The 21,127-nt window shown below is 42.0% G+C and overlaps 1 protein-coding gene across 1 annotated transcript in view; it reads left to right on the top strand.

The window, feature by feature from the left end:
• Positions 1 to 20,222, top strand: part of trip4 (thyroid hormone receptor interactor 4) — a 43,241-nt gene extending 23,019 nt beyond the window's left edge. Inside the window, exons 5-9 of the mRNA XM_048617285.1 lie at positions 247 to 331; positions 6,836 to 6,959; positions 10,591 to 10,806; positions 18,267 to 18,393; positions 20,025 to 20,222. Coding sequence (XP_048473242.1) covers positions 247 to 331; positions 6,836 to 6,959; positions 10,591 to 10,806; positions 18,267 to 18,393; positions 20,025 to 20,222 — 750 coding nt within the window. The remainder of the gene's footprint in view (positions 1 to 246; positions 332 to 6,835; positions 6,960 to 10,590; positions 10,807 to 18,266; positions 18,394 to 20,024) is intronic.
• Positions 20,223 to 21,127: the final 905 nt, after the last annotated feature.

The raw sequence follows: 21,127 nt of genomic DNA, 5'->3' as shown, positions 1-21,127 counted from the left end.
TTTTTCTTTTCTGAGTTTCCCCCTTTGATATTTGGTGATTTATTTATGTTTATGATCTCTAGTTTTGGACTTCCTCACAAATGAAAACTTCTTCACAAATCTCACCTATTAAATGTTTTAATTATCTTAAAGACTGCTACTGGGTCAGCTTTCATCCTTCTCTACACTAGAGAAAAATGCTTGTTAAGCTCTTCTTGATAAACGTAGCTTCTACCATCATTCATTAATTGAATCTACCTCTTGTAGGTCTGTACCAAAGAAGAGCAAGAGATCCTTGTCCGTGATTCAAACAAGAGTCAGAAATTACGCAAGAAATTGATGGGGACCACAGGTTAGTTAATTCCTGCTCTGTGGCTTTGATGAATGGTAAATATTTATTGGCGTTCTCCATTAGAGCAGTTTAAATTGAGTATGTAATTGACCGAGGCAGACTCAGAAATCTGGGGTCCTTTTCTGATTTGTTGTAATTTAGCTGATTTTAGTCATGGTGCAGGCATGAAACTTACTGAATGTCTCACAAGTAGAATTATAAAGAATATAAAGACCAGCAACAGTTGGCCAAATTAGTCTAGGTTGGTTTTCATGCTGCATATAAGCATCCTGCCACCCTATTTTAACACCCTGTTTTATTTGACACAATCAGCCAGACTTCCCATTCCTTTCTGTCTTGTATTTATCCAGCTTCCCCTTAGATCATCTGTATGAATTTGCTTCAGCTTTTCCAAATTCCATATGCTAAGTGGGTAAAGAAGTTTCTCTGAGATTCCTAAATAGATTTATCAGTGTCTACCATTTCATTATGCTCCTTAGATTTGCACTTGCCATCATTAAAAACAACTCCTCTACATCTATCCTATTGAAACCCTTTACACTCTAAAAGCCTATTGGGTCACCCAAGGCATTTATTTCTGAGTGTTTTCTGTTGGAATGTTGGAGCATGTGGACCTCAAGGGAGTGTAGGATTGGTTTGGGTCCAATGCCTGTGATGACTCTAATTCTGGGAAGCACTATCAGCGATGTGAAGAGGATGGAGTTGCAGGGTTCGTATGTGGCCAAGGCTGATGGTACTCAAATGGTATTATGCCTTTGGCTGGCATGGCCTGTTTCCCAGCATAATCATACCTCCCTGATCAATTCATTCACCAATAGGAAATCCAGTTACAGGGTGGATTTGATCAGTGCCTTGAGTTAGAAATCCCTCTCAAGTGTGGTAGGATGATGCTGAATAGGAATATTTGTGGAACATTCTCCATTATTCGCATATTTATGATGACCTAGACATAGTGCCACAGGACTTTTTACATCCATCCGAGAGAGAGAAGACAAACCCTTGACTTAATCTTCCATCTGAAAGGTGATAGGGTCCAACAATGCAGTACTCCCTCGGTACAGCGTTGCAGTGTCAGTCTGGATCATGTGCTCAGGTTTCCAACATGAGGATTAAATTTATGATCTTCTGGCTGTGATAATAATGTCACTTACAACTAACACTGTTGCCTAGAACAATAACTCTATAGTATGATATCTTTCTCCTTGATTATTCCTTAACGTAGATGCTTCTAATTATCCGAATATTCCCATTCCTTGCTTCGCTGCAGATTAGAATCAACAATTGTTTTCAATTTCAAATCATATATTCCCACTCGCTGACTCCGACCCCATAATCCAGTAAATCCCATCCCTTCAAGTATTTATCCAGCTATCTTTTGAAAGTTACTATTGAATCTGCTTCCACCGCACTGTTAATCAGTATATTTCAGATCATTCTGACATTGGAAACATCTAATAAGGAAAAGTGATCAAAACCCTTTAAGCTTTTGACCATTTCAACAAGCCTCCATTTAACTTTCGAGTATACTTCCACCGAATGCAATTGAACAGAAAGTTGTTGATATTGTTATGTACCTGCGCTGCAATGGAATCTGAACCAGGTGTAGTATGGTCATTGTTGCTGTGTCTTCCCTCGCTATTCCACTGCCTCTGCTGTTCCCTTTGCTTGCCACTTTGCTGACAGAGTGGGGCAGTCAGTGAGATGCTGGGTGAAGCACCATGGGCTCTTTCTGTGCACGCCTGAGTCAACAGTTACCTCACCGGCTCACACGTTGAACTTTTAAGATGAAGCCATTTCCCAAATGCTGCTGCATTGCTGACAGTGACATTACTGGTGGTGACACCACAGAGACTGCAGTTTCGTGGATGATGAGGATAATACCTGCAGCTGCAATGGCAAAACCATCTTATTTTCTCTGCACTAAGGGGGCAATTCAGTGTCTGTCTGAGCAGTGACTGAGGTTCAGCACAGCTGTAGATCCACCAGTTCCTTAGATAATTGTCACTTGTTATAGTAAGGGAGAGGGAGAAGATGAGGGCATAATTGAAAGCCAAGCAGCTTGACATACATTTCCTGAAATGATGGTCACTGTGGTCCCACCTCTTCTTCTGTTATATCGATGACTGTATCGGCGCCGCCTCGTGCTCCCACGAGGAGCTCGAACAGTTCCATCCACTTTACTAACACCTTCCACCCCAACCTTAAGTTCACCTGGAACATCTCCGATACCTCTCTCTCCTTCCTGGACCTCTCTGTTTCCATCTCTGGCAACCACCTGGAAACCGATACCTATTTCAAGCCCACCGACTCCCACAGCTACCTAGAATACACCTCCTCTCATCCACCTTCCTGCAAGAATGCCATCCCCTATTCCCAATTCCTTGGCCTCTGCCCCATCTGCTCCCAAGATGAGGCTTTCCACTCCCGAACATCCCAGATGTCCTAGTTTTTCAAGGACTGCAATTTCTCCTCCGTAGTGGTCGAAAACGCCCTCGACTGCATCTCTCGTGTTTCCCGCAACTCATCCCTCACACCCCCTCCCCGGAATAACAACAAAGACAGAATCCCCCTCGTCCTAACGTATCACCCCACCAACCTCCGGATTCAACGCATCATCCTCCAGCACTTCCACCACCTGAAATCTGACCCCCTTACCAAGGACATTTTTCCCTCCCCACTCTTATCTGCCTTCCAGAGGGACCGCTCCCTCTCTGACTCCCTTGTCCGCTCCACACTTCCCTCCAGCCCCATCACACCCGGCACTTTTCCCTGCAACCACAGGAAGTGCTACACCTGCCCCTACACCTCCCCCCTCACTCCCATCCCAGGCTCCAAGAAAACCTTCCACATCAAACAGATGTTCACCTGCATATCTGCTAATGTGGTATATTGTATCCGCTGTTCCCGATGTGGCCTCCTCTACATTGGGGAAACCAAACGGAGGCTTGGAGGCCGCTTTGTGGAACACCTACGCTCGGTTCGTGACAAACGACTGCACCTCCCGGTCGCGAACCATTTCAACTCCCCCTCCCACTCCTTGGACAACATGTCCATCCTAGGCCTCCTTCAGGCCCCAGTGATGCCACCCAAAGGTTGCAGGAATAGGAGCTCATATTTCGCTCGGGAACCCTGCAGCCCAATGGTCTCAATGTGGAATTCACAAGCTTCAAAATCTCCCCACCCCCGACCTCATCCCAAAACCAGCCCAGCTTGTCCCTGCCTCCTTGACCTGTCCATCTTTTCTACCACCTATCCGCTCCTCCCACCTCACTGCCCAACCCCCACCTCTATCCCCACCACCTACCTACCAGCCTCATCCCCGTCTCCTTGACCTGTCCGTCTTCCCTCCACCTATCTGCTCCTTTATCCACCTTCCATCATCGCCTCCCCCCTCTCTCTATTTATTTCAGAGTCCCCTTCCCCTCCCCCATTTCTGAAGAAGGGTCCAGACCCGAAACATCAGCTTTCCTGCTCCTCTGATGCTGCCTGTGTTCATTCAGCTCTACACCTTGTTATCTCAGATTCTTCAGCATCGGCAGTTCCTACTATCTCTCGGCCTGACAACAGGTTGCTTGACTGCCTTCCCTGCTGGGAAGCCGATCACAGTGTTCATAATATGTTGCCAATTAATGCTTCATTAAAAACTTTTACATCTCTAATCTTATTTACCCTAAGCTAATTTGCATGTGGTTTAAGTAATCTGGAGATTACTACCTTTGTGGTTCTTCTTTCTAGCTTGGCCTTAGGTTTCTTGGAATCCCTGAGCAGAACCTCTTTCAAAGCCGTACCTATGTTGTTGGTACCTACATGAACTGCAACAATTGGATCTTAACCATCCCACTCCCAAGTTCCTTTCTAGCTCGGAGGAGATGCCCTGAAACTAAGTGGGCAACACAACCTTCAGGACTCTGTCTTTGCTGAAGAGAACAGTATCTATTCCCCTAACTATGTTATCCCCTATTACTGGAATATTTCTATTTTTCTTCCTCCATTCCACTGATACCGTGGACAATGTTGCTGTGGTCAATTTGCTCATCTTCCTGCAATCTGTATTGTTGTCCACACTGGAAGCAAGAGCTTCACTCCTATTGCACAAGGACATGGCTGAAATTCCTTCAAAGGAATTTCTGGTTCCCCATACCTAAATAACTCACAATCACACCTACCTGGCTCTGACCAAAGATTTAATTTGATGTAATTAATTGTAGGGGTGCGACTGTCTCCTGAAAGAGTGTGTCCAGATACTTCTCCCCTTCCCTGATGAATCACAGTATCCACTGATCTGACTCCAGCTCATCAACTCTGAGCCCAAGTTTCTCAAGCAGCCAACACTTGCTGTGGATCTGGCCACTCTGTTGCCCACCAGTGCCTACATACCACAGCTATTTAATTAGTTTAATTAATTTGGATTTATTTTATCCACTTGTGAGATGTGGGCATTGCTGGCTGACCATTCCTAGTTGCACTTGAGAAGGTGGTGGTGAGCTGCATTTTTGAATTGCTGCAATCCACGTGTTGTGGGTAGACCCATGATGCCCTTAGAGAGGGAATCTACGATTTTGACCCAGGGATAGTGAAGGAACAGTGATATATTTCAAAGTCAGGATAGTGAGAGGTAATTGCAGCTGGTGGTGTTCCTGTGTATCTGCTGCCCTTGTTCTTCCATATTGAAGTGGTCGTGGGTTTAGAAGGTGCTACCTGAGGATCTTTGGTGAATTTTGTAGTGCATCTTGTAGATAGTGCACACTGCTGCTATTGAGCTTTGGTAATGGAGGGAGCGGATGATTGTGGATGGAGTGCCAATCAGGCGGGCTGCTTTGTTAAATATTTTAATAGTGCATTTCCTAACAGCACGCTTCACTGCAGTATGTCTCTCGATTTACTGACCAAACAAAAGAGGCACGGAAGAAGTAGCCACCAATCATCCACCTGTTTTCTTGTGAAGTCACACTTTGGATCGAACAGGTAGAAACAGGTTGAAGGGGCTCTCTGCCGCGGTTTTTAGTTCCCACTGCCCTTCTCCGCCGGCATGCTCCTTTTTTCTTTGAGGCTGGTGTGTAAGGCAGCAGCCTGTCACCAAGAAATTGACTGTGCAGAAACAGAATGCGAACAAGGGGCTGCTGTCCGTAAGACCTGTATCATTGAACAGTGCTGAGAGGTTTAACCCAGAATATTTGGTGACTGTTGGCGTCAATGTGGATATGCAGATATGCTTGTGACATTAAAAGATTTGGAGTTGACTTCTATGAGGAGTGCATAAAGTCATCATCTGATATGGGAAAATGGAACATGAAAACAGGTCCACGTGCTGGCCTAAAAACTGGCCCAAGATACCATCTTTTACAATGACCGCGGAAGCTGTGGTGTAGTTGGAAAAAGCGGAATACAAAGGCTGGCTCTGGAGTGGAAATGAGGAATAATAAAGTTTTTGTCGGTGGGTCAGTTATTTCAAAGGTACTGATTGACCAGAACCAGTCATACAGATCAGGAGTGTTTCTGAGGGTTTGGATAAGGGCAGTTCTGATGGATCCATGCCTTTAATGACCAGAGCTGAGGCTGTTTCGAAGAAGTGTATAATTTTGATGAAGGTCGTATCTGTGCAACTGCAGCTGTATGGAAGTTATTGTCAAATGAGAAATTGTGAACATATCCTTGAAGGAACATTTGAGACATAACATATAAATAAGAATTCTACCTGAATAAGTTTACAGCTTTGAAGGACAATGGCTAATAAGATTATTTTTCCAATCAAGTTGTTCAGAGATGTTACTATACACCTCTGGAGCAGTGAATCTTGATCCTGGTCTGTTGGTGCCATACATGCTGAATGACACGCCTAGAAAATCTATGAGATATATCTTCCATCTAACATAACTTGCAATGACTTTGAGGAAAAATTCCAAAAAGTAAAATCTTGTCATCAGTCTATTGTTGACGTTGTTTGACAAATTCAGTTCTCTTACTTGGTTGATCTCCATGGAATTCATAAAATGAGGGAGTGCTGTTCTGCAGAAGGTGCCATCCTTTGGATGAAGTATTAAACAGAGGCCCCTTCTGCCTTTTCCAGTGGACAGAAAAAATTCTGTGGCACTATGTCAAAGAAGAACACGAATGCATTGTGACCTGGCCAACATTTTTGCCTCAATCAGCAGAGACTACTTGAATTTTATTGCATCGTTGTTTGTGCAAACTTATTGTGCTTGCATTGTTGAAAGGCAGTTTAGCACAACTTAGAATGATGAAATTAGCTGTGTGAAGCATGATATTTTGTCTTGAGTATATAACTAGATTGTAAAACATGTTTTCAATAATTAAACCACTTGACTTTACAGCAAATGGGATATATTTTTAAAATCTACTGGGTCAGAATGTTTAATTATGTTGAGCACAGCATTCATTGCAAACTTCATAATAACATTTGACACCCTTTTATAACCTCCAAATAATTCATTGGTTCAATGTAATAACAGTAACTTGAAACATATTAATCTTTTTCATATGCAGAAAGAGGAGGGAATCCTGACGTCTTTGAGCGGGATCTGCTGCCTCATCAAGAAATGGCTTTGAAAGCTGGACTTGAAAAAGCTATTAAACACAAAGACAAGCTATTGGAATATGACAAGACCAGGTAAGAGGGATAGCCTGAGGTAATGAATGGTTAAACAGCTAAATTATTTTGGAAATACTTACTGGTGTAAATATATTACTAACTGTGTACACTCTTCCACACAGAAGTGTACTCTTTTCAGTCATTTGACTAGAAATTCATGTAGATTACTATACTATAACTCTAAATTAGCCAATAATGCGCATTTATTGAGCTAAAAATTCTGTTGTACAAGTAAATAAAGAACTGTGGATGCTGGAGATCTGAAACACACAAAAACAGAAATTACTGGAGAAACTCAGCAGGTCTGACAGCATCTGTGAAAAGAAAGCAGAGTTAATGTTTTGAGTCCAGTGATCCTTCTTCAGAAATGTTCACGGGGTTAAAAGAGCTAAATTGGGAGGACTGTGTGCCTACACTAGACATGTTTTTTTTGCTGAGAAGACTAAGTATGATCCGATTTTCTGTTTAATATAAGTAGAGGGTTTGATAGGGTAGGTACAGCAGAGCTGTTTTCCCTATAGTTGGAAGATAGAACTAGGGCTAAGAGAAATGAAGGCTAACAAGAATATGAAAATATATTTACACCAATAAGTATTACTGACTGTGAATATGAAAATAACTTGAAGTTGGGATGCAGATCAGTCTTCATCTAACTGAACAGCAGAACAAACGCGAGGGGCTGAATAGCCTTCTCCTGTTCCTGTGTTCACAACATCAAATTAACAATTAGGGTAGCTGTGGGCTGCGGGGGACAGATATATGGCTGGACACTATACATTTTCTGTTAGTATATAGATTTCCTCTGTGATTGTTGCCTGAAATTCTAACACTGTTTATGACATGAGCAATGCAGGTTCACTCATTTGTAAGCAAGTACTTTGCAAATGGACTGTTATTGTAGGAAGAGGCTGCATTTCTCACCCCAACCGCCTTCTCCACGTCCACTTTATTCCCTGGGATTTCAAGTCACTTATACCAGTTCTCAGGCTGAAAGTGCTGTTATACTACAACGTGTTCATAGATTTCAAGCTTATTGGTGAGATAAAAACCAAGACATGGACGTATTCTTTTTGGAGAGAGTTTATTGATTTGCTCAATATTACCTCTCTTGACGCATGTCCAGTGCCACAATTGCTCCTTACTTATGTCATAGAGATATACAGCCCATGGAAACAGACCCTTTGGTCCAACTCATACATTCCGACCAGATATTCTTCATAAATCTAGTCCCATTTGCCAGCATTTGGCCCGTATCGCTCTAAACCCTTCCTATTCATATACCCATCCAGATGCCTTTTAAATGTGGTTGTACCAGCCTCCACCACTTCCTCTGGCATATCAACCCATATACGCACCACCCTCTGCATGAAAAAGTTGCCTCTTAGGTCGCTTTTAAACCTTTCCCCTCTCACCTTAAACCTATGCTCTCTAGTTTTGAAATCCTCTACCATGGCAGCACCTTGCTTTTATCTAGATTAAAGTCTTATCTGCCATTCCTTGGCCCATCTGATCAAGATCCTGTTGTACTCTGAGGTAATCTTCTTGTCTGTCCCCTGCACCACCAATTTTGGTATCAACTGCAAAATTACTAACCATACCTCCTATATTCATATACAGATCGATCATATAAATTATAAAAACTAGTGGACCCAGCACCTATCCTTGCAGCACACTGCTGGCCACATACCTCCAGTCGAAATGCAACCCTCCTCCACCACCCTCTGTCTCCTACCTTCGAGCCAGTTATGTTTCCAAATGGCTAGTTTTCCTTGTATTCCATGTGATCTAACCTTGTTTACCAGTCTACCATGCAGAATCTTGTCGAACGCCTTACTGAGGTTCATACAGACCACGTTCACCACTCTGCCTTTATCAATATTCTTTTTCACGTCTTCAAAAAAAACTCAATCAAGTTAGTAGACACAATTTCCCATGCACAAAGTTATGTTGACTATCCCTAACCAGTGCTTGCTTTTCCAAATACATGTAAATCCTATCTCTCAAGATCCGCTCCAACAACTTGCCCACCACTGATGTCAGGCTCACCAGCCTGTAGTTGCCTGGCTTTGCCTTACTACCTTTCTTGAATAATGGCACCACGGTCTTAGCCAAACTCCGGTCTTTCGGCACCTCGCCTGTGGCTATTGACAATACAAATATCTCAGCAAAGGGCCCAGCAAACACTTCCCTAGCTTCCCACAAACGTCTAGGGTATTTATCCACCTTTATGTGTTTTAAGATGTCCAGCACCACCACCTCTGTAATACGGACACTTTTCAAGATATCGTTATTTATTTCCCCACGGTCTCTAGCTTCCACATCCTTCTCCACAGTAAACACTGATGCAAAATACTCATTTAGTATCTCCCTGTGGTTCCACACATAAGTGGCCCTGCTGATCTTTAAGGGACCCTATTCTCTCCTTGGTTACTCTTTTGTGCTCAAAGGCAATTAATATCCCTTAATTTCAACAAAGATCTTAATAAACCTTTATGTGATTGACCAGTCATTAACACAGCATATTGTATGACTGCTGTCAATTAGAAAAAAAAAATTAAAATTGAACGTAATGATAGCCGCTTCTAGTGAGCCTTGGCAGTTTTGTGTTCAAGTTTTTGTTCTCAGGAATCAGAGATGCAAGAACAAATCTAGTTGTCAAATCAATTTGGGTATGCAGTATTGATTAACCTGTCTGCTGGTTTCCCATGAGAAGAAGCTAGGGAGTATTATTCAGAAGTTGGGGGGTGCAATTTTATCTATTGAAGGACAAATGGTATAAACAGCAAGGACTGAATGACATGAAATGAAAGATATAAACCGATAACCTCATGAAAGGACACAGGGTTGTAAAGGGGCAATTGCAAAATGTTACTTAGTCATGATGACCTTGGGAAAACAATCGCAGCTTGACAAGGTAGCAGACATCACCATTCAGTATGATGCAGCTGGCAAATGTTTGGGGTGGTGCATAATGGTCAGAAGGGAGGTGACAAGAACTGATGCCAATGTTGCATGTAATCATTTTAATGTGGAATGTATAAATATAATATACTTTATTGGGAGAGGGGTAGTGTGATGCAGCCTGTTTAGAGTGTCCTCTCTCAGGCTCCTTGGTAAGGAGCTCCAAATAAAGATCGAGTGTACTGCTGAACACTGGGACTAAGACTCCTGTTTAAAATCCCTCTCTAACATGGTCCATTCAAAACAACACAAGGTTATGTGACCAGAAGCTTATTTACAGAGATTTTTTTGGAGCATCTCGAGTAGAGGCAAGCACAAAATTGAGGAAGGGCATTACAAGAGCTTGAGGCCTGCGTAGCTGAAAGCATAGTCACCATGACTGGAGTAATGGGGTGCCCATGTCCCAGAAAGTCGTAGGCTTGAAGGAGGTGATAGAAAAATAAGGGAGCAAGGCTAAGGATGGATTTGAAAACAGTGCTGAGAATTTTAAATTACTTTGTCACTGGACCAAGAGCAAATGTATGTCAATGATCACGAGCGTGATGGCAGATGGGATTTAATGCAAACAGTGGTGTTGTACTTATGCAATCCAAATGATTAGCTATCTAAGTATTTCATAGTTTGAAGGTTAATCTCTTTGTCAAATGTGCATGCTGCTCAATTAATTGGATCCATTTATGTTTTGTAGTGCTCGGCGGACCCAGGTAATTGACGATGAGTCTGATTACTTTGCTGCCGATTCCAACCAGTGGCTGTCCAAACAGGAACGAGAGGCATTGCGTAAAAGAGAAGAAGAATTAAGGGAGCTCCGGCATGCATCCCGTCGAACAAAACAGATCACAATAGACTTTGCTGGACGGAGGATCCTTGAGGATCAGGGGTCTTTAGATCAATATTATAGCAGGTTTGTCTGAAACGCAGCAAATACCGAAAACTTCTTTGAAGGCTTCGGCTTTATTGAATGAGTCGGTGAGCTCTACAGACCAGCTTTAGTCTTGTTTGTGCCGAATTAACTGATCAGAGATAGGGCCTTGGGGAGTGTTGTCAAATAGAGAGACCTATGGATTCAGGTACACAGTTCCTTGAAAGTGGCATCACAGGTAGGCAGGGTGGTGAAGAAGGCATTTGGCATGCTTGCCTTCGTTGGTCAGCATATTGAATATGGGAGTTGGGACATCATGTTGCAGTTGTACAGGACACTAAGTTTGAGTTTGATTCATACTTTTCACTGTACCAAGATACAGTGAAAAGTGTTGTTTTGTGTGTTATACAGGCAGATCGTGCCATACAAAGTGCGTCACCATAGCAGAACAGAGTGTAGAATACCGTGGTACAGCCGCAGACAAGGTGTCGAGAGAGAGATCAATATTAACGTTTGAGAGGTCCATTAAGAAGTCTGATAACAGTGGGGAAGAAGCTATTCTTGGATCTGTACACACATGTATTCAAACTTCTATATCTTCTGCCTGACAAAGGTGGAAGATAGTGTAAACGGGGTGGGAGGGTTCTTTGATTATGTTAGATGCTTTCCCGAGGCAGTGGAAAGTATAGATGGAGTCAATGGATGGAAGGCTGGTTTGTGTGATGGACTGAACTATGTTCGTGACTGTAGTTTCTTTCAGTTTTGGGAAGAGCAGTTGCCATACTGTGCTCTGGTGCATCCTCATTTGATGCTTTTTATGGTGCATCTATAAAAATTGTTAAGCATTTTTGTGGACATGCCGAATTTCCTTAACTTCTCTGCTTCCTTAGGAGACTATGTTTTCTTGACCGTTGCATCGACGTGGGTGGACCAGGAACTTGGCATTCAGCACCATTGATGCAGACAAGGGCATGCCCTCCACTCTGCTTCCTGAAATCAGTGACCAGCTGTTTTGTTTTGCTGACGTTGATAGACAGATAGTTGTCTTTACACCATGCCGCTAAGCGCTCAATTTCTTTCTTGTATTCTGTCTTGTCATTGTTTGAGATCCGACCTACAACAGTGGTGTTGTCAGCAAATGGAGTTGGGGCAGAATTTGGCCACACAGTTGTGAGTATGTAAGAAGTATATCAGGGGGCTGACTCTATGCAGCCTTGTAGGACACTGGTGTTGAGGATATGGTAGAGGAGGTGTTGTTGCTTCAACTTGTTGACTGCGGTGTATGGATCCGGAAGTCGAGGATCTAATTACAGGGGGGAGCTGAGACCTAGCTCTCAGAGTTTAGAGATGAGTTTGTTTGAAATTGTGATGTTGAAGGAAGAGCTGTAGTCAACAAGTAGGAGCCTGACATAGTTGTTATGTAGATGTTGCAGGGATGAACGTACTGCTTTGGTGGTGTCTGCTTTGGACCTGTTGCGTCGAACTGCAAACGATCAAGGCAATTTGTTAGCCTGGAGTTATTATGAGCCATGATTAACCTCTCGAAGCACTTCATAATTACGAAGGTCAGAGCCACCGGGCAGTAGTCATTGAGGCACACTGCGTGATTTTTCCTTGATGGTAGTATTCTTGAACCAGGCCGGGACTTCAGATCATTGGTGAGACCACTTTAGAGTACTGCGCCCTGCTGTAGGAAGGATGTAATTAAACTAGAAAGGATGGAGAAAAGATTTACAAGCATGTTTCCGGAACTGGAGGGTTTGAGTTCATTCCACACACGAACCACTCTGTGTTTAAAAAAAGCCCCTCGTATCTTTTTCAATCTTTCTCTTCTCGCCTTAAAAATATGCTCCAGTCTTGAAATCCTCCGCTGTAGGGAAAAGACACTTGCCGTTCCTCTAAGGTCACCTCTCAACTTCCAACACTCCAGTCGAAAAGAGTACCAGCCAATCCAGCCTCTCCTTATAACTCAAACCCTCCATTTCCGGCAACATCCTGGTAAATCTCTTCTGAACCCTCTCTAGCTTAATGATACCCTTCCTATGATTGGGGAGACCAGAATTATACACAGTACTCCAGAAGAGGCCTCACTAATGTCCTGTACAACCTCAACATAATGTCCCAACTCCTATACTCAAAGGACTGAGCAATGAAGGCAAGTAAGCTAAATGCCTTTTTAACCACCCTAACTACATGTGATACAAACTTCAAAGAATTATATACATGAGCACCTAGGTCTCTCTGTTGTACAACACTTCCCAAGGCCCTACTTTTAATTGTATAAGTCTTGTCTTTGTTTATTTACCAAAATGCAATACCTCACATTTATCCAAATTAAGCTCTGTTTGCCACTGTTCAGCCCATTGACCCAATTGATCAAAATCTCTTTGTAATCTTAGATAACTTTCTTAATCTGCACATAGACTAGGCAAATCAAATTAGCCACAGTGCAGTAGAAGAGGAATTCCTGGAGTGTATATGGGATGGTTTTCTTGACCAATATATGGAGGAACCAACTAGAGAGCAGGCCATCTTAGGCTGGGTGTTGTGTAATGAGAAGGGAATCATTGCCAGTCTAGCTGTGTGAGACCCCTAGGGGAAGAGCAACCATAACATGATAGAATTTTTTATCAAGATGGAGTGTGAAGTTGTTGATTGGGAGACTAGGGTGCAAAACTTTAATAAAGGAAACTACAAGGATATGAGGCTTGTATTGACCTTGATAGATTGGAGAGAGTTAGTTAAAGGGTTGACCATGGATAGGCAATGGCAAACATTCAAGCAATGCAGGTGGGAACTGCAACCACTGTTTATTCCTGTCTGTCACAAAAGCAAAATGGATAAGACGGCCAATCCATGGCTTACAAAGGAAATAAGAGAAGGTATCTGATCCAAGGAAAGAAGCATACAGATTGGCCAAGAAAAATAAATCTGAGGATTGGGAGCAGTTTAGAATTCAGCAAAGAAGGACCAAGGGATTGATTAAGAAAGGGAAAACAGAGTACGAAAGTAGGCTTGCAGGGAACATAAAGATTGATGCTAAGAGTTTCTATAGGTATATGAAGAGAAAGAGATTGGTAAAGACAAATGTAGGTCCACTACAGACAGAAATGAGGTAATGTATAACAGGGGACAAAGAAATGGCTCAGGAACTGAATATATACTTTGTAAAAACTGAAAGAACGGCAGATTTTTTTCTTCACAGATGCTGCCAGACCTGCTGAGCATTTCCTGCAACTTCTGTTTTTGTTCCTGAATACACACTTTGGTTTTGTCTTCACAAAAGAGGACATAAATCAGATAACAGAATTGTTGGAGGATGCAAGATTTAGTAGATCTGAGCGAGATCATTATTAGTAGAGAAATGGTGCCAGGAAGATTGTTGGGATTGAAGGCTGATAAATCCCCAGGACCTAATAATCTACATCCCAGAGTACTTAAGGAAGTAGCTTTAGAAATAATGGATGCATTGGTGGTCATCTTCCAGGATTCTATAGACTCTGGAACAGCCCCTGCAGATTAGCAGGTTAATGTCACTCTAATATTCAAAAAGGAAGGTAGAGAGAAAACAGGGAATTATAAACCAGTGAACCTAACATCGGTAGTGGGGAAAATTCTCGAATTCATTGTCAATGATTTTATAGCAGAGCATTTAGAAAACAGTGGCAGAATCAGCATGGATTTATGAACGGGAAATCATGCTTGACAAATCTGTTGGAATTCTATGAAGATGTAACTAGTAGAGTTGACAAGGGGGAGCCAGTTGATGTAGTATATTTGGACTTTCAGAAAGCATTTGACAAAGTCCCGCATTAACATTAATGTGCACAGTTAAAGCGCATGGGTTTGGGGGAAGTGTATTGAGACAGATAGGAAACTGGTTGGCAGAGAGGAAACAAAGAGTAGGAATTAATGGGTCCTTCTCAAATTGGCAGGCATTAACTAGTGGGGTGCCACAGGGATCAGTACTGGGACCCCAGCTATTCATAATAAGTATTAATGATTTGGATGAGGGAACAAAATGTAACATCTCCAAGTTTGCAGATGATACCATGGTGGGTGGGAGGGTGAACTGTGATGAGGATACAGAGATCCTTCAGCATAATCTCGATAGGTTGGGTGAGTGGGCAAATCAATGGCAGATGCAGTATAATGTGGAAAAATTTGAGTTTATTCACTTCAAAAGCAGAAACAAGAAGGCAGATTGCCACCTGAATGGCTGTAGATTGGGAGAGGGGAGTGTGCAGCAGGATCTGGGTGTCCTTGTGCACCACTCGCTGAAGGTAAGCATGCAGGTGCAGCAAGCAGTAAAGAAGGCAAATGGTATGTTGGCCTTCATTGTGGGTGGTTTCAGGAGCAAGGATGTGTTGTTGCAGTTGTATAGGGCCTTGGTGAGGCCACACATGGACTATTGTGTGCAGTTTTGGTGTCCTTTCCTGAGGAAGGATTCTCTTGCCCTCTAGGAAGTGCAGCAAAGGTTTACCATGCTGATTTCAGGGATGGCGAGTCTGACGTATGAGGAGAGATTGACTAGATTGGGTTTTCGCTAGAGTTCAGATGAATAAGGGGGGATCTCATAGAGACTTATAAAATTCTAACAGGACTAGACAGGGTAGACACAGGGAGGATGTTCCCAGTGGTGGGTGCGTCCAGAGCCAGGGGTCAGTATGAGCCTTTGGGGTTAGGGACTTCCAAAATTTTGATCCAGCAATTGCAAAGGAACCACAAAATAGTCTTAAATCAGGCTGGTGTTTAGTTTATAGGGGATCTTGCTGATGATGATCTGCTATTAGATTGTTGGATTGGAAGTTGCTGTCAAAGGAGCTTTAGTGAGTTGCTGCTACTTTGTGCAAGTGATGGAAGGAGTGAATGTTGAAGTTGGTAGAAGGGGTGCTGATCAAGAATGTAATTTTGTCCTGGTTAGTGTTGAGCCTCTTGTGTGTTGTTGCAGCTGTGCTCAAAAGTAATTCGAAAGCCTTGTTTCACACTTCAGACTTGTGCCTTATGGACAGGTTTTGAGGACTCAGGAGATGAATCACTTACCATGTAATTCCCAACTTCTGACCTGCTTTTGTAGCTATAGTTGTGATTTGGTCCAGTTCACTTTCAGGCTAAAGGTAACCTCTTGGATGCTCAAAAAACATCATCTCTGGCAGTCCAACCTTGAATTTCCCATAACCTTCTGACTAATCATTGTCGACTGATTTAGAATGAAATACTTGCAAGTCTGAGATTCTGTATTAATGTACTTCAGATTGAAATAAAATAAATCACTGGGAAATCTGTTGACAGTTAGATCAATCATACGCATTCTACTTTTGAGTTTACCCTGGAGCACTGTTTTATAATACTCTTTCTGCTGCCCAAACCAATGAGGAAGGACATATTTGTCTTCCATCCAAGATCTCTCTTACACAGCCCAAACCAATCAGGGGACAATTTGTTGATAATTTCTCTTAATTCTCCTTGATATTTTAGGTGCCAATGACATAGGTAGAAAGAGGAAAGAGGCTCTGCAGAGGGAATATATGCAGCTAGGGGCTAATTTAGAAAGCAGAACTAAAACCGTGCAAGGTTCAGTTGGCAGTTAGGAAGGCAAATGCAATGTTAGCATACATCTTGAGAGATTTAGAATACAAAAGCAGAGTTGCAATGCTGAGGCTGTAAAAGGGTGTATAACCGTAACAATATCGCAGGTCAGACCCATTTAGAATATTCTGAGCAGTTTTGGGCCCCCTATCTAGGAAGGATGTGCTGACCATGGAGGGCGTCCAGAGGAGGTTTACAAGAATGATCACTGGAATGAAGGGCTTGTCATATGGAGGAGCAGTTGAGGACCCTAGGTCTGCAGAAGGATGACGGTGGACCTCATTGAAACTGACAATACTGAGAGGCCTGGATAGATTGGATGTGGAGAAAATGTTTTCATTTGTAAGAGAGACTGTAACCCAAAGGCACAGCCTTAGTGAAAAATTGACCCCTTTGAATTGAGATGAGGAATTTCTTCAGCCAGACGATGGTGAATCTGTGGATCTCATTACCACAAAATGCTGCAGATACCAAGTCATTGAGTGTCTTGAAGGCAAAGATAAATAGGTTCTTGATTAGTAAGGGGATTAAGGGTACCGGAGAGGAGGTAGGAGAGTGGGGTTGAGAAACCTATCAGCCATGATCAAATGTTGGAGCAGAGTAAATGGGCCAAATGGCCTAATTATTCTCCTCTATCTTATGGTCTTCCCACTGATATAAATTAGAATAGTGTGTTTACTAATTCTCACCGGTTATCTATTTATTACGTGCAGTCCTGTCGAAAATTCAACATTGCAGCAGTAGCCAATTAATAAACAAGATAGCGTTGTGAGCTGAGTGGTTATGTGATGAATAGTGGTATTGTCATTTGATTGATTAATGCCCAGGCCTATCTTGAAATGTCTTTAGTGGGCACTTTATTTGCTAGCTGGACTGCAACATAAAATCTATAAAAGGGAGATCAAAGATAGATGTCCCTTTCAAGGTAGGAGATTACTTACTTTTTCTAATAAAACAGGATGGCGAATGCTGTGAAGTGACACTGATGTAGTGTTCAACCTCTGCTGTAATCTTCAGGTCATCAGTGCAGCAGTTGTTATAGGATAATGTGGTTTTGAGTTGACTCACAGAGATTCTGTAATAGCACTCACAGCATATATTGATTTGAAACAATTGATAGTTTGGGCTACTTAATTTTACGTTTTGATGTTTGAGATGCAATCACCTATAATTCTCTTTTACAGCAAGCGCCATTCCTTCAGGGTGATCCTTGAATGACCATGCAAATTTGCACTAGAAGTACTCTTGACGAGCTCATTTGTATGAGACCCTTGGGGTGCCTGGATGGTAGAATTTATTCTGTGTTTCAGAACTGATTTTGAAACATTGGAATGTCAGTGAAACAATTGTGACTGTCTGACTCATAATTTATGATTTTGTTTTATTTTCATTTATTACAGAAGGAAACCGTGTAGTTTGTTATGTCTGTGGTGTCTCTTTGAAAGAGCAGTCTACTTGGTCTTATATCTTTGCCCATAGTTTCTAGCATCAAATTGTCAATTCTGTGCTCCATTGGCTCAGCTTCCTAGGAACTGTTGGCAAGTTTATTGTCTATCTGCCAAAACAGGGGTACACACAAAAAAAAATCCATTTCATGTGGGTCTTGATGCACCAAAATCTGTGGTGCTGCCTCATTTACCCTAAAATACCGAGATTTAATTGCTAATAAATTGGGGCATCTATCGTAGATCAGTAAACGTTTTGGAATATTTGAACTCAAAGTAAGAACAGTTACTTTCCTGAATTTCCTGTCTGTCATGGGTTTGTAGCACTTCCTGTTTCTGTTGTGATTCAAGTCCAGGTATGACTAAAGAGTTTGCTCAGATTGCTGGATGCCCTCCATCCCACGTGCCTTCCGTGATTGGGGTTCTTTTCTTTGGGTTGCTATATAATTTTTTTTTCTTTTCAAACAGACTGGATGATCTAGTCCAAGAAATGAAGCCTGAATCTCAGAATAACAATTCCAGTGAACAGGTCAAAAGAAGCAAGCAACACTTGGGCGAATTGGTTAATCCCAATATTGTTGAATGTGTTCCCATTGTAAGTGTTAACTACCAAGTCAATTGAATGACTGCCATTAATCAATATATTTGGTAGTCAAAACCAACATTTATGTTAAACTATATAACTAAACTGCTAAGAAACAGCACTGCCATTGGATGAAGCTTTCCCACAAAACTAGTGCTTTAACCAGTAATAGAACTGAGTTTTTTGTTTTAGCTATTTTGATGTATGGTAATTCCACATTTAATTGTAGACATTAGGAGACTAGGCAGCACATTTTTAAGGTGAGAGGAGAGAGATTTAAAAAAAGACATGAGGCAAATTTTTTACACAGAGGGTGGTTCGCATGTGAAATGAACTTCCAGAGGAAGTGGTGGATGTGGGTATAATTACAACGTTTAAAAGACTTTTGGATGGATATATGAATAGGAAAGGCTTGAAGGGAGGTGGGCCAGGAGCAGGCAGGTGGGACTAGTTTAGTTTGGTATTATGTTTGGCACAGACTGGTTGGGACCCAAGGGTCTGTTTCCATGCTGTATGACTGCATGATTCTACGACCTAACTATTTGCTGTGTGAAAAAGTTTTTTTTGAACACCTAGGATGCTTCTAGTTAGTCCCATTCTCTTTTCCTCACCTGCCATCTAACACCGCTCCCACCCCCCACCCCTCTTTTCCCATATCACTGTAATTTCTTTGTCATTCAGGTATATAGCTTTGGATAGCTACTTTTGAACCTGCATCCACTGTCCTATCAGGTAGCATATTCCACATCCCGATCAATGTTGTGTGAAGAGTTTTTTTTCCTTGTGTCATCTCGTGTCTTTTTCCCCATCACTTGAAATCTTCATTGCCATTATTGTCATGGTCTCCCAACGTCATTGGACTAACAACGTAGAGGCCCAGGCTACCGCTTTGGCGGCATAGGGTCAAATCCTACTTTGGTAGCTGGAGGATTAATCATTTGGGATAAAAAGCTACTGTTGTCAATAGTGAGGATGGAACTATTGGATTGTTGCAAAAACTGCAATGCACTTTTTAGGGATGGAAATCTGCTATCTTTACCAAGTCCACAGCATGTGATTCCAGACCCTCAGCAATGTGGTTGACTCTTTATTGCCCTCTGAAATAACCAGGCAAATCACTGTTGTTTCCAAGGAGGTGGAACCATTATCCTCCTAGTGGTGATGTGTACAGAAACAAATTACCAGTGTTTAACAATCTTTTAAAATGGAACAAAGGCAGAAAAGGCTGGAAAAATTCAGGGCTGGCAGAACCTGTGGAGAGAAAAACAGTGTTAATGTTTCGAATCTGGTATGATGATTCTTCAGAATTTTGAATCGCTTCTGAAGTAGAGTTAGACAGGGTTTGAAACGTTAACTCTGTTTCTTTCTCCACATACACTGGCAGACCTGCTGAATTTCTCCAGCACCTCCTGTTTTTCTTTGCTTTTCAGCATCTGCAGTATTTTGTTTTATTTTGAAAAATCATGGAAATTGTACAAGTATTTGAAGAACAAGAAATGGAACAAATCTCGGGTCAGTTGATATGGAGAGTGGCTTCTTTCTGCATTGTAATTTCTGTGTTCCTTGTTTGAGTTCCATATCCATATGTGTATTTTTCTGTGTCTGGATTATATTTGTGCTCAAGCTTTATCTTACTTCTGCAGTATGTGGAACTGACAGGAGCAGGTGCTCATAGGAGAGGGGTTGATAATCACTTGCAGAACAGAGTCAGTGACGTCGCCTCTGAGCGGAACCGTTTGAGGATTCAGGACCGAGAGCTGTTGGAGATGTCTGATGACGGGATGTGTCTCAGTATGCATCAGCCTTGGGCTTCCCTACTTGTAAGAGGCATCAAAAGGTAAGAACCATATGATACACATTACAAGCTGTAAATATTCAGTGTACAATTGGATCAAGTGTGACATTGGCATTGCCACTTAATGATATAAGAATAACACTGGAGAGGCAGAGGGAATTTGAATTCAGTTGGATTTTGCAAACTATTGAAGGCATTGCTGCTTCTATTCAAGTATAACTTTCAGTGTCGCCCAATAGCTACAAACTGACTGTCAATTTGAAGCCTTGTTCAGCCCATTTCCTCCTAAATAGACTGAGACATCTTCATGTAACCCCATTCTGTGTCTGTTATTGGACCTATCATTCCAGCTGATGGGGTATATTGAGAAAACTGTAACCAAAAAATGCTAATTACAATAGTATATTCTTAATACACAAGTAAATTTGACTTTAGAAATCATATAAATTTGCAGCATGGAAAGATGCCACTGGTTCAATCGTGCCTACGTTGGCCCACAAGCAGCCAGCCAGCTTAATCCCACTGTCCAGATCTTGGTCTGCAACTATGGAGGTTGCGACACTTGAAGGGCAAAATCCTAATCCCAATTTGGATATGTGCTACTTAAATGCTGTGAGGATTCGGTCTTTACCAATTTATTCAGATAATGGATTTCAGACCTCTACCACCTCTGAGTGGAAAGAAAATTATGTTGAATTCTGTGGATTTAGACCTGTGCCCCCACCCTTGTTTTTAACCCCTTATACAAGAGAAATAGGTCCTTCCTATCTAATGTATTTGTACTGCATTATAATTTTATACGTTCTCCTCTAAAGAAAAGGCCAGACTGTCCACTCTTACCTCGTAATTAAAATTCCTCAGTCCAGGCAACATCCTCATATCTCCTCTGTACACTGTCCAGTCTTATTGCATTTATTTAATAATGTAATGATTCAAACTGTGCACAGTTCT

This window comes from Rhincodon typus, chromosome 36 (genome assembly GCF_021869965.1).
Source record: "Rhincodon typus isolate 14 chromosome 36, sRhiTyp1.1, whole genome shotgun sequence".
Taxonomy (NCBI): domain Eukaryota; kingdom Metazoa; phylum Chordata; class Chondrichthyes; order Orectolobiformes; family Rhincodontidae; genus Rhincodon; species Rhincodon typus.
The sequence above is the reverse complement of the archived record's forward strand: the minus strand, read 5'-3'. Positions and strand labels throughout refer to the sequence as shown.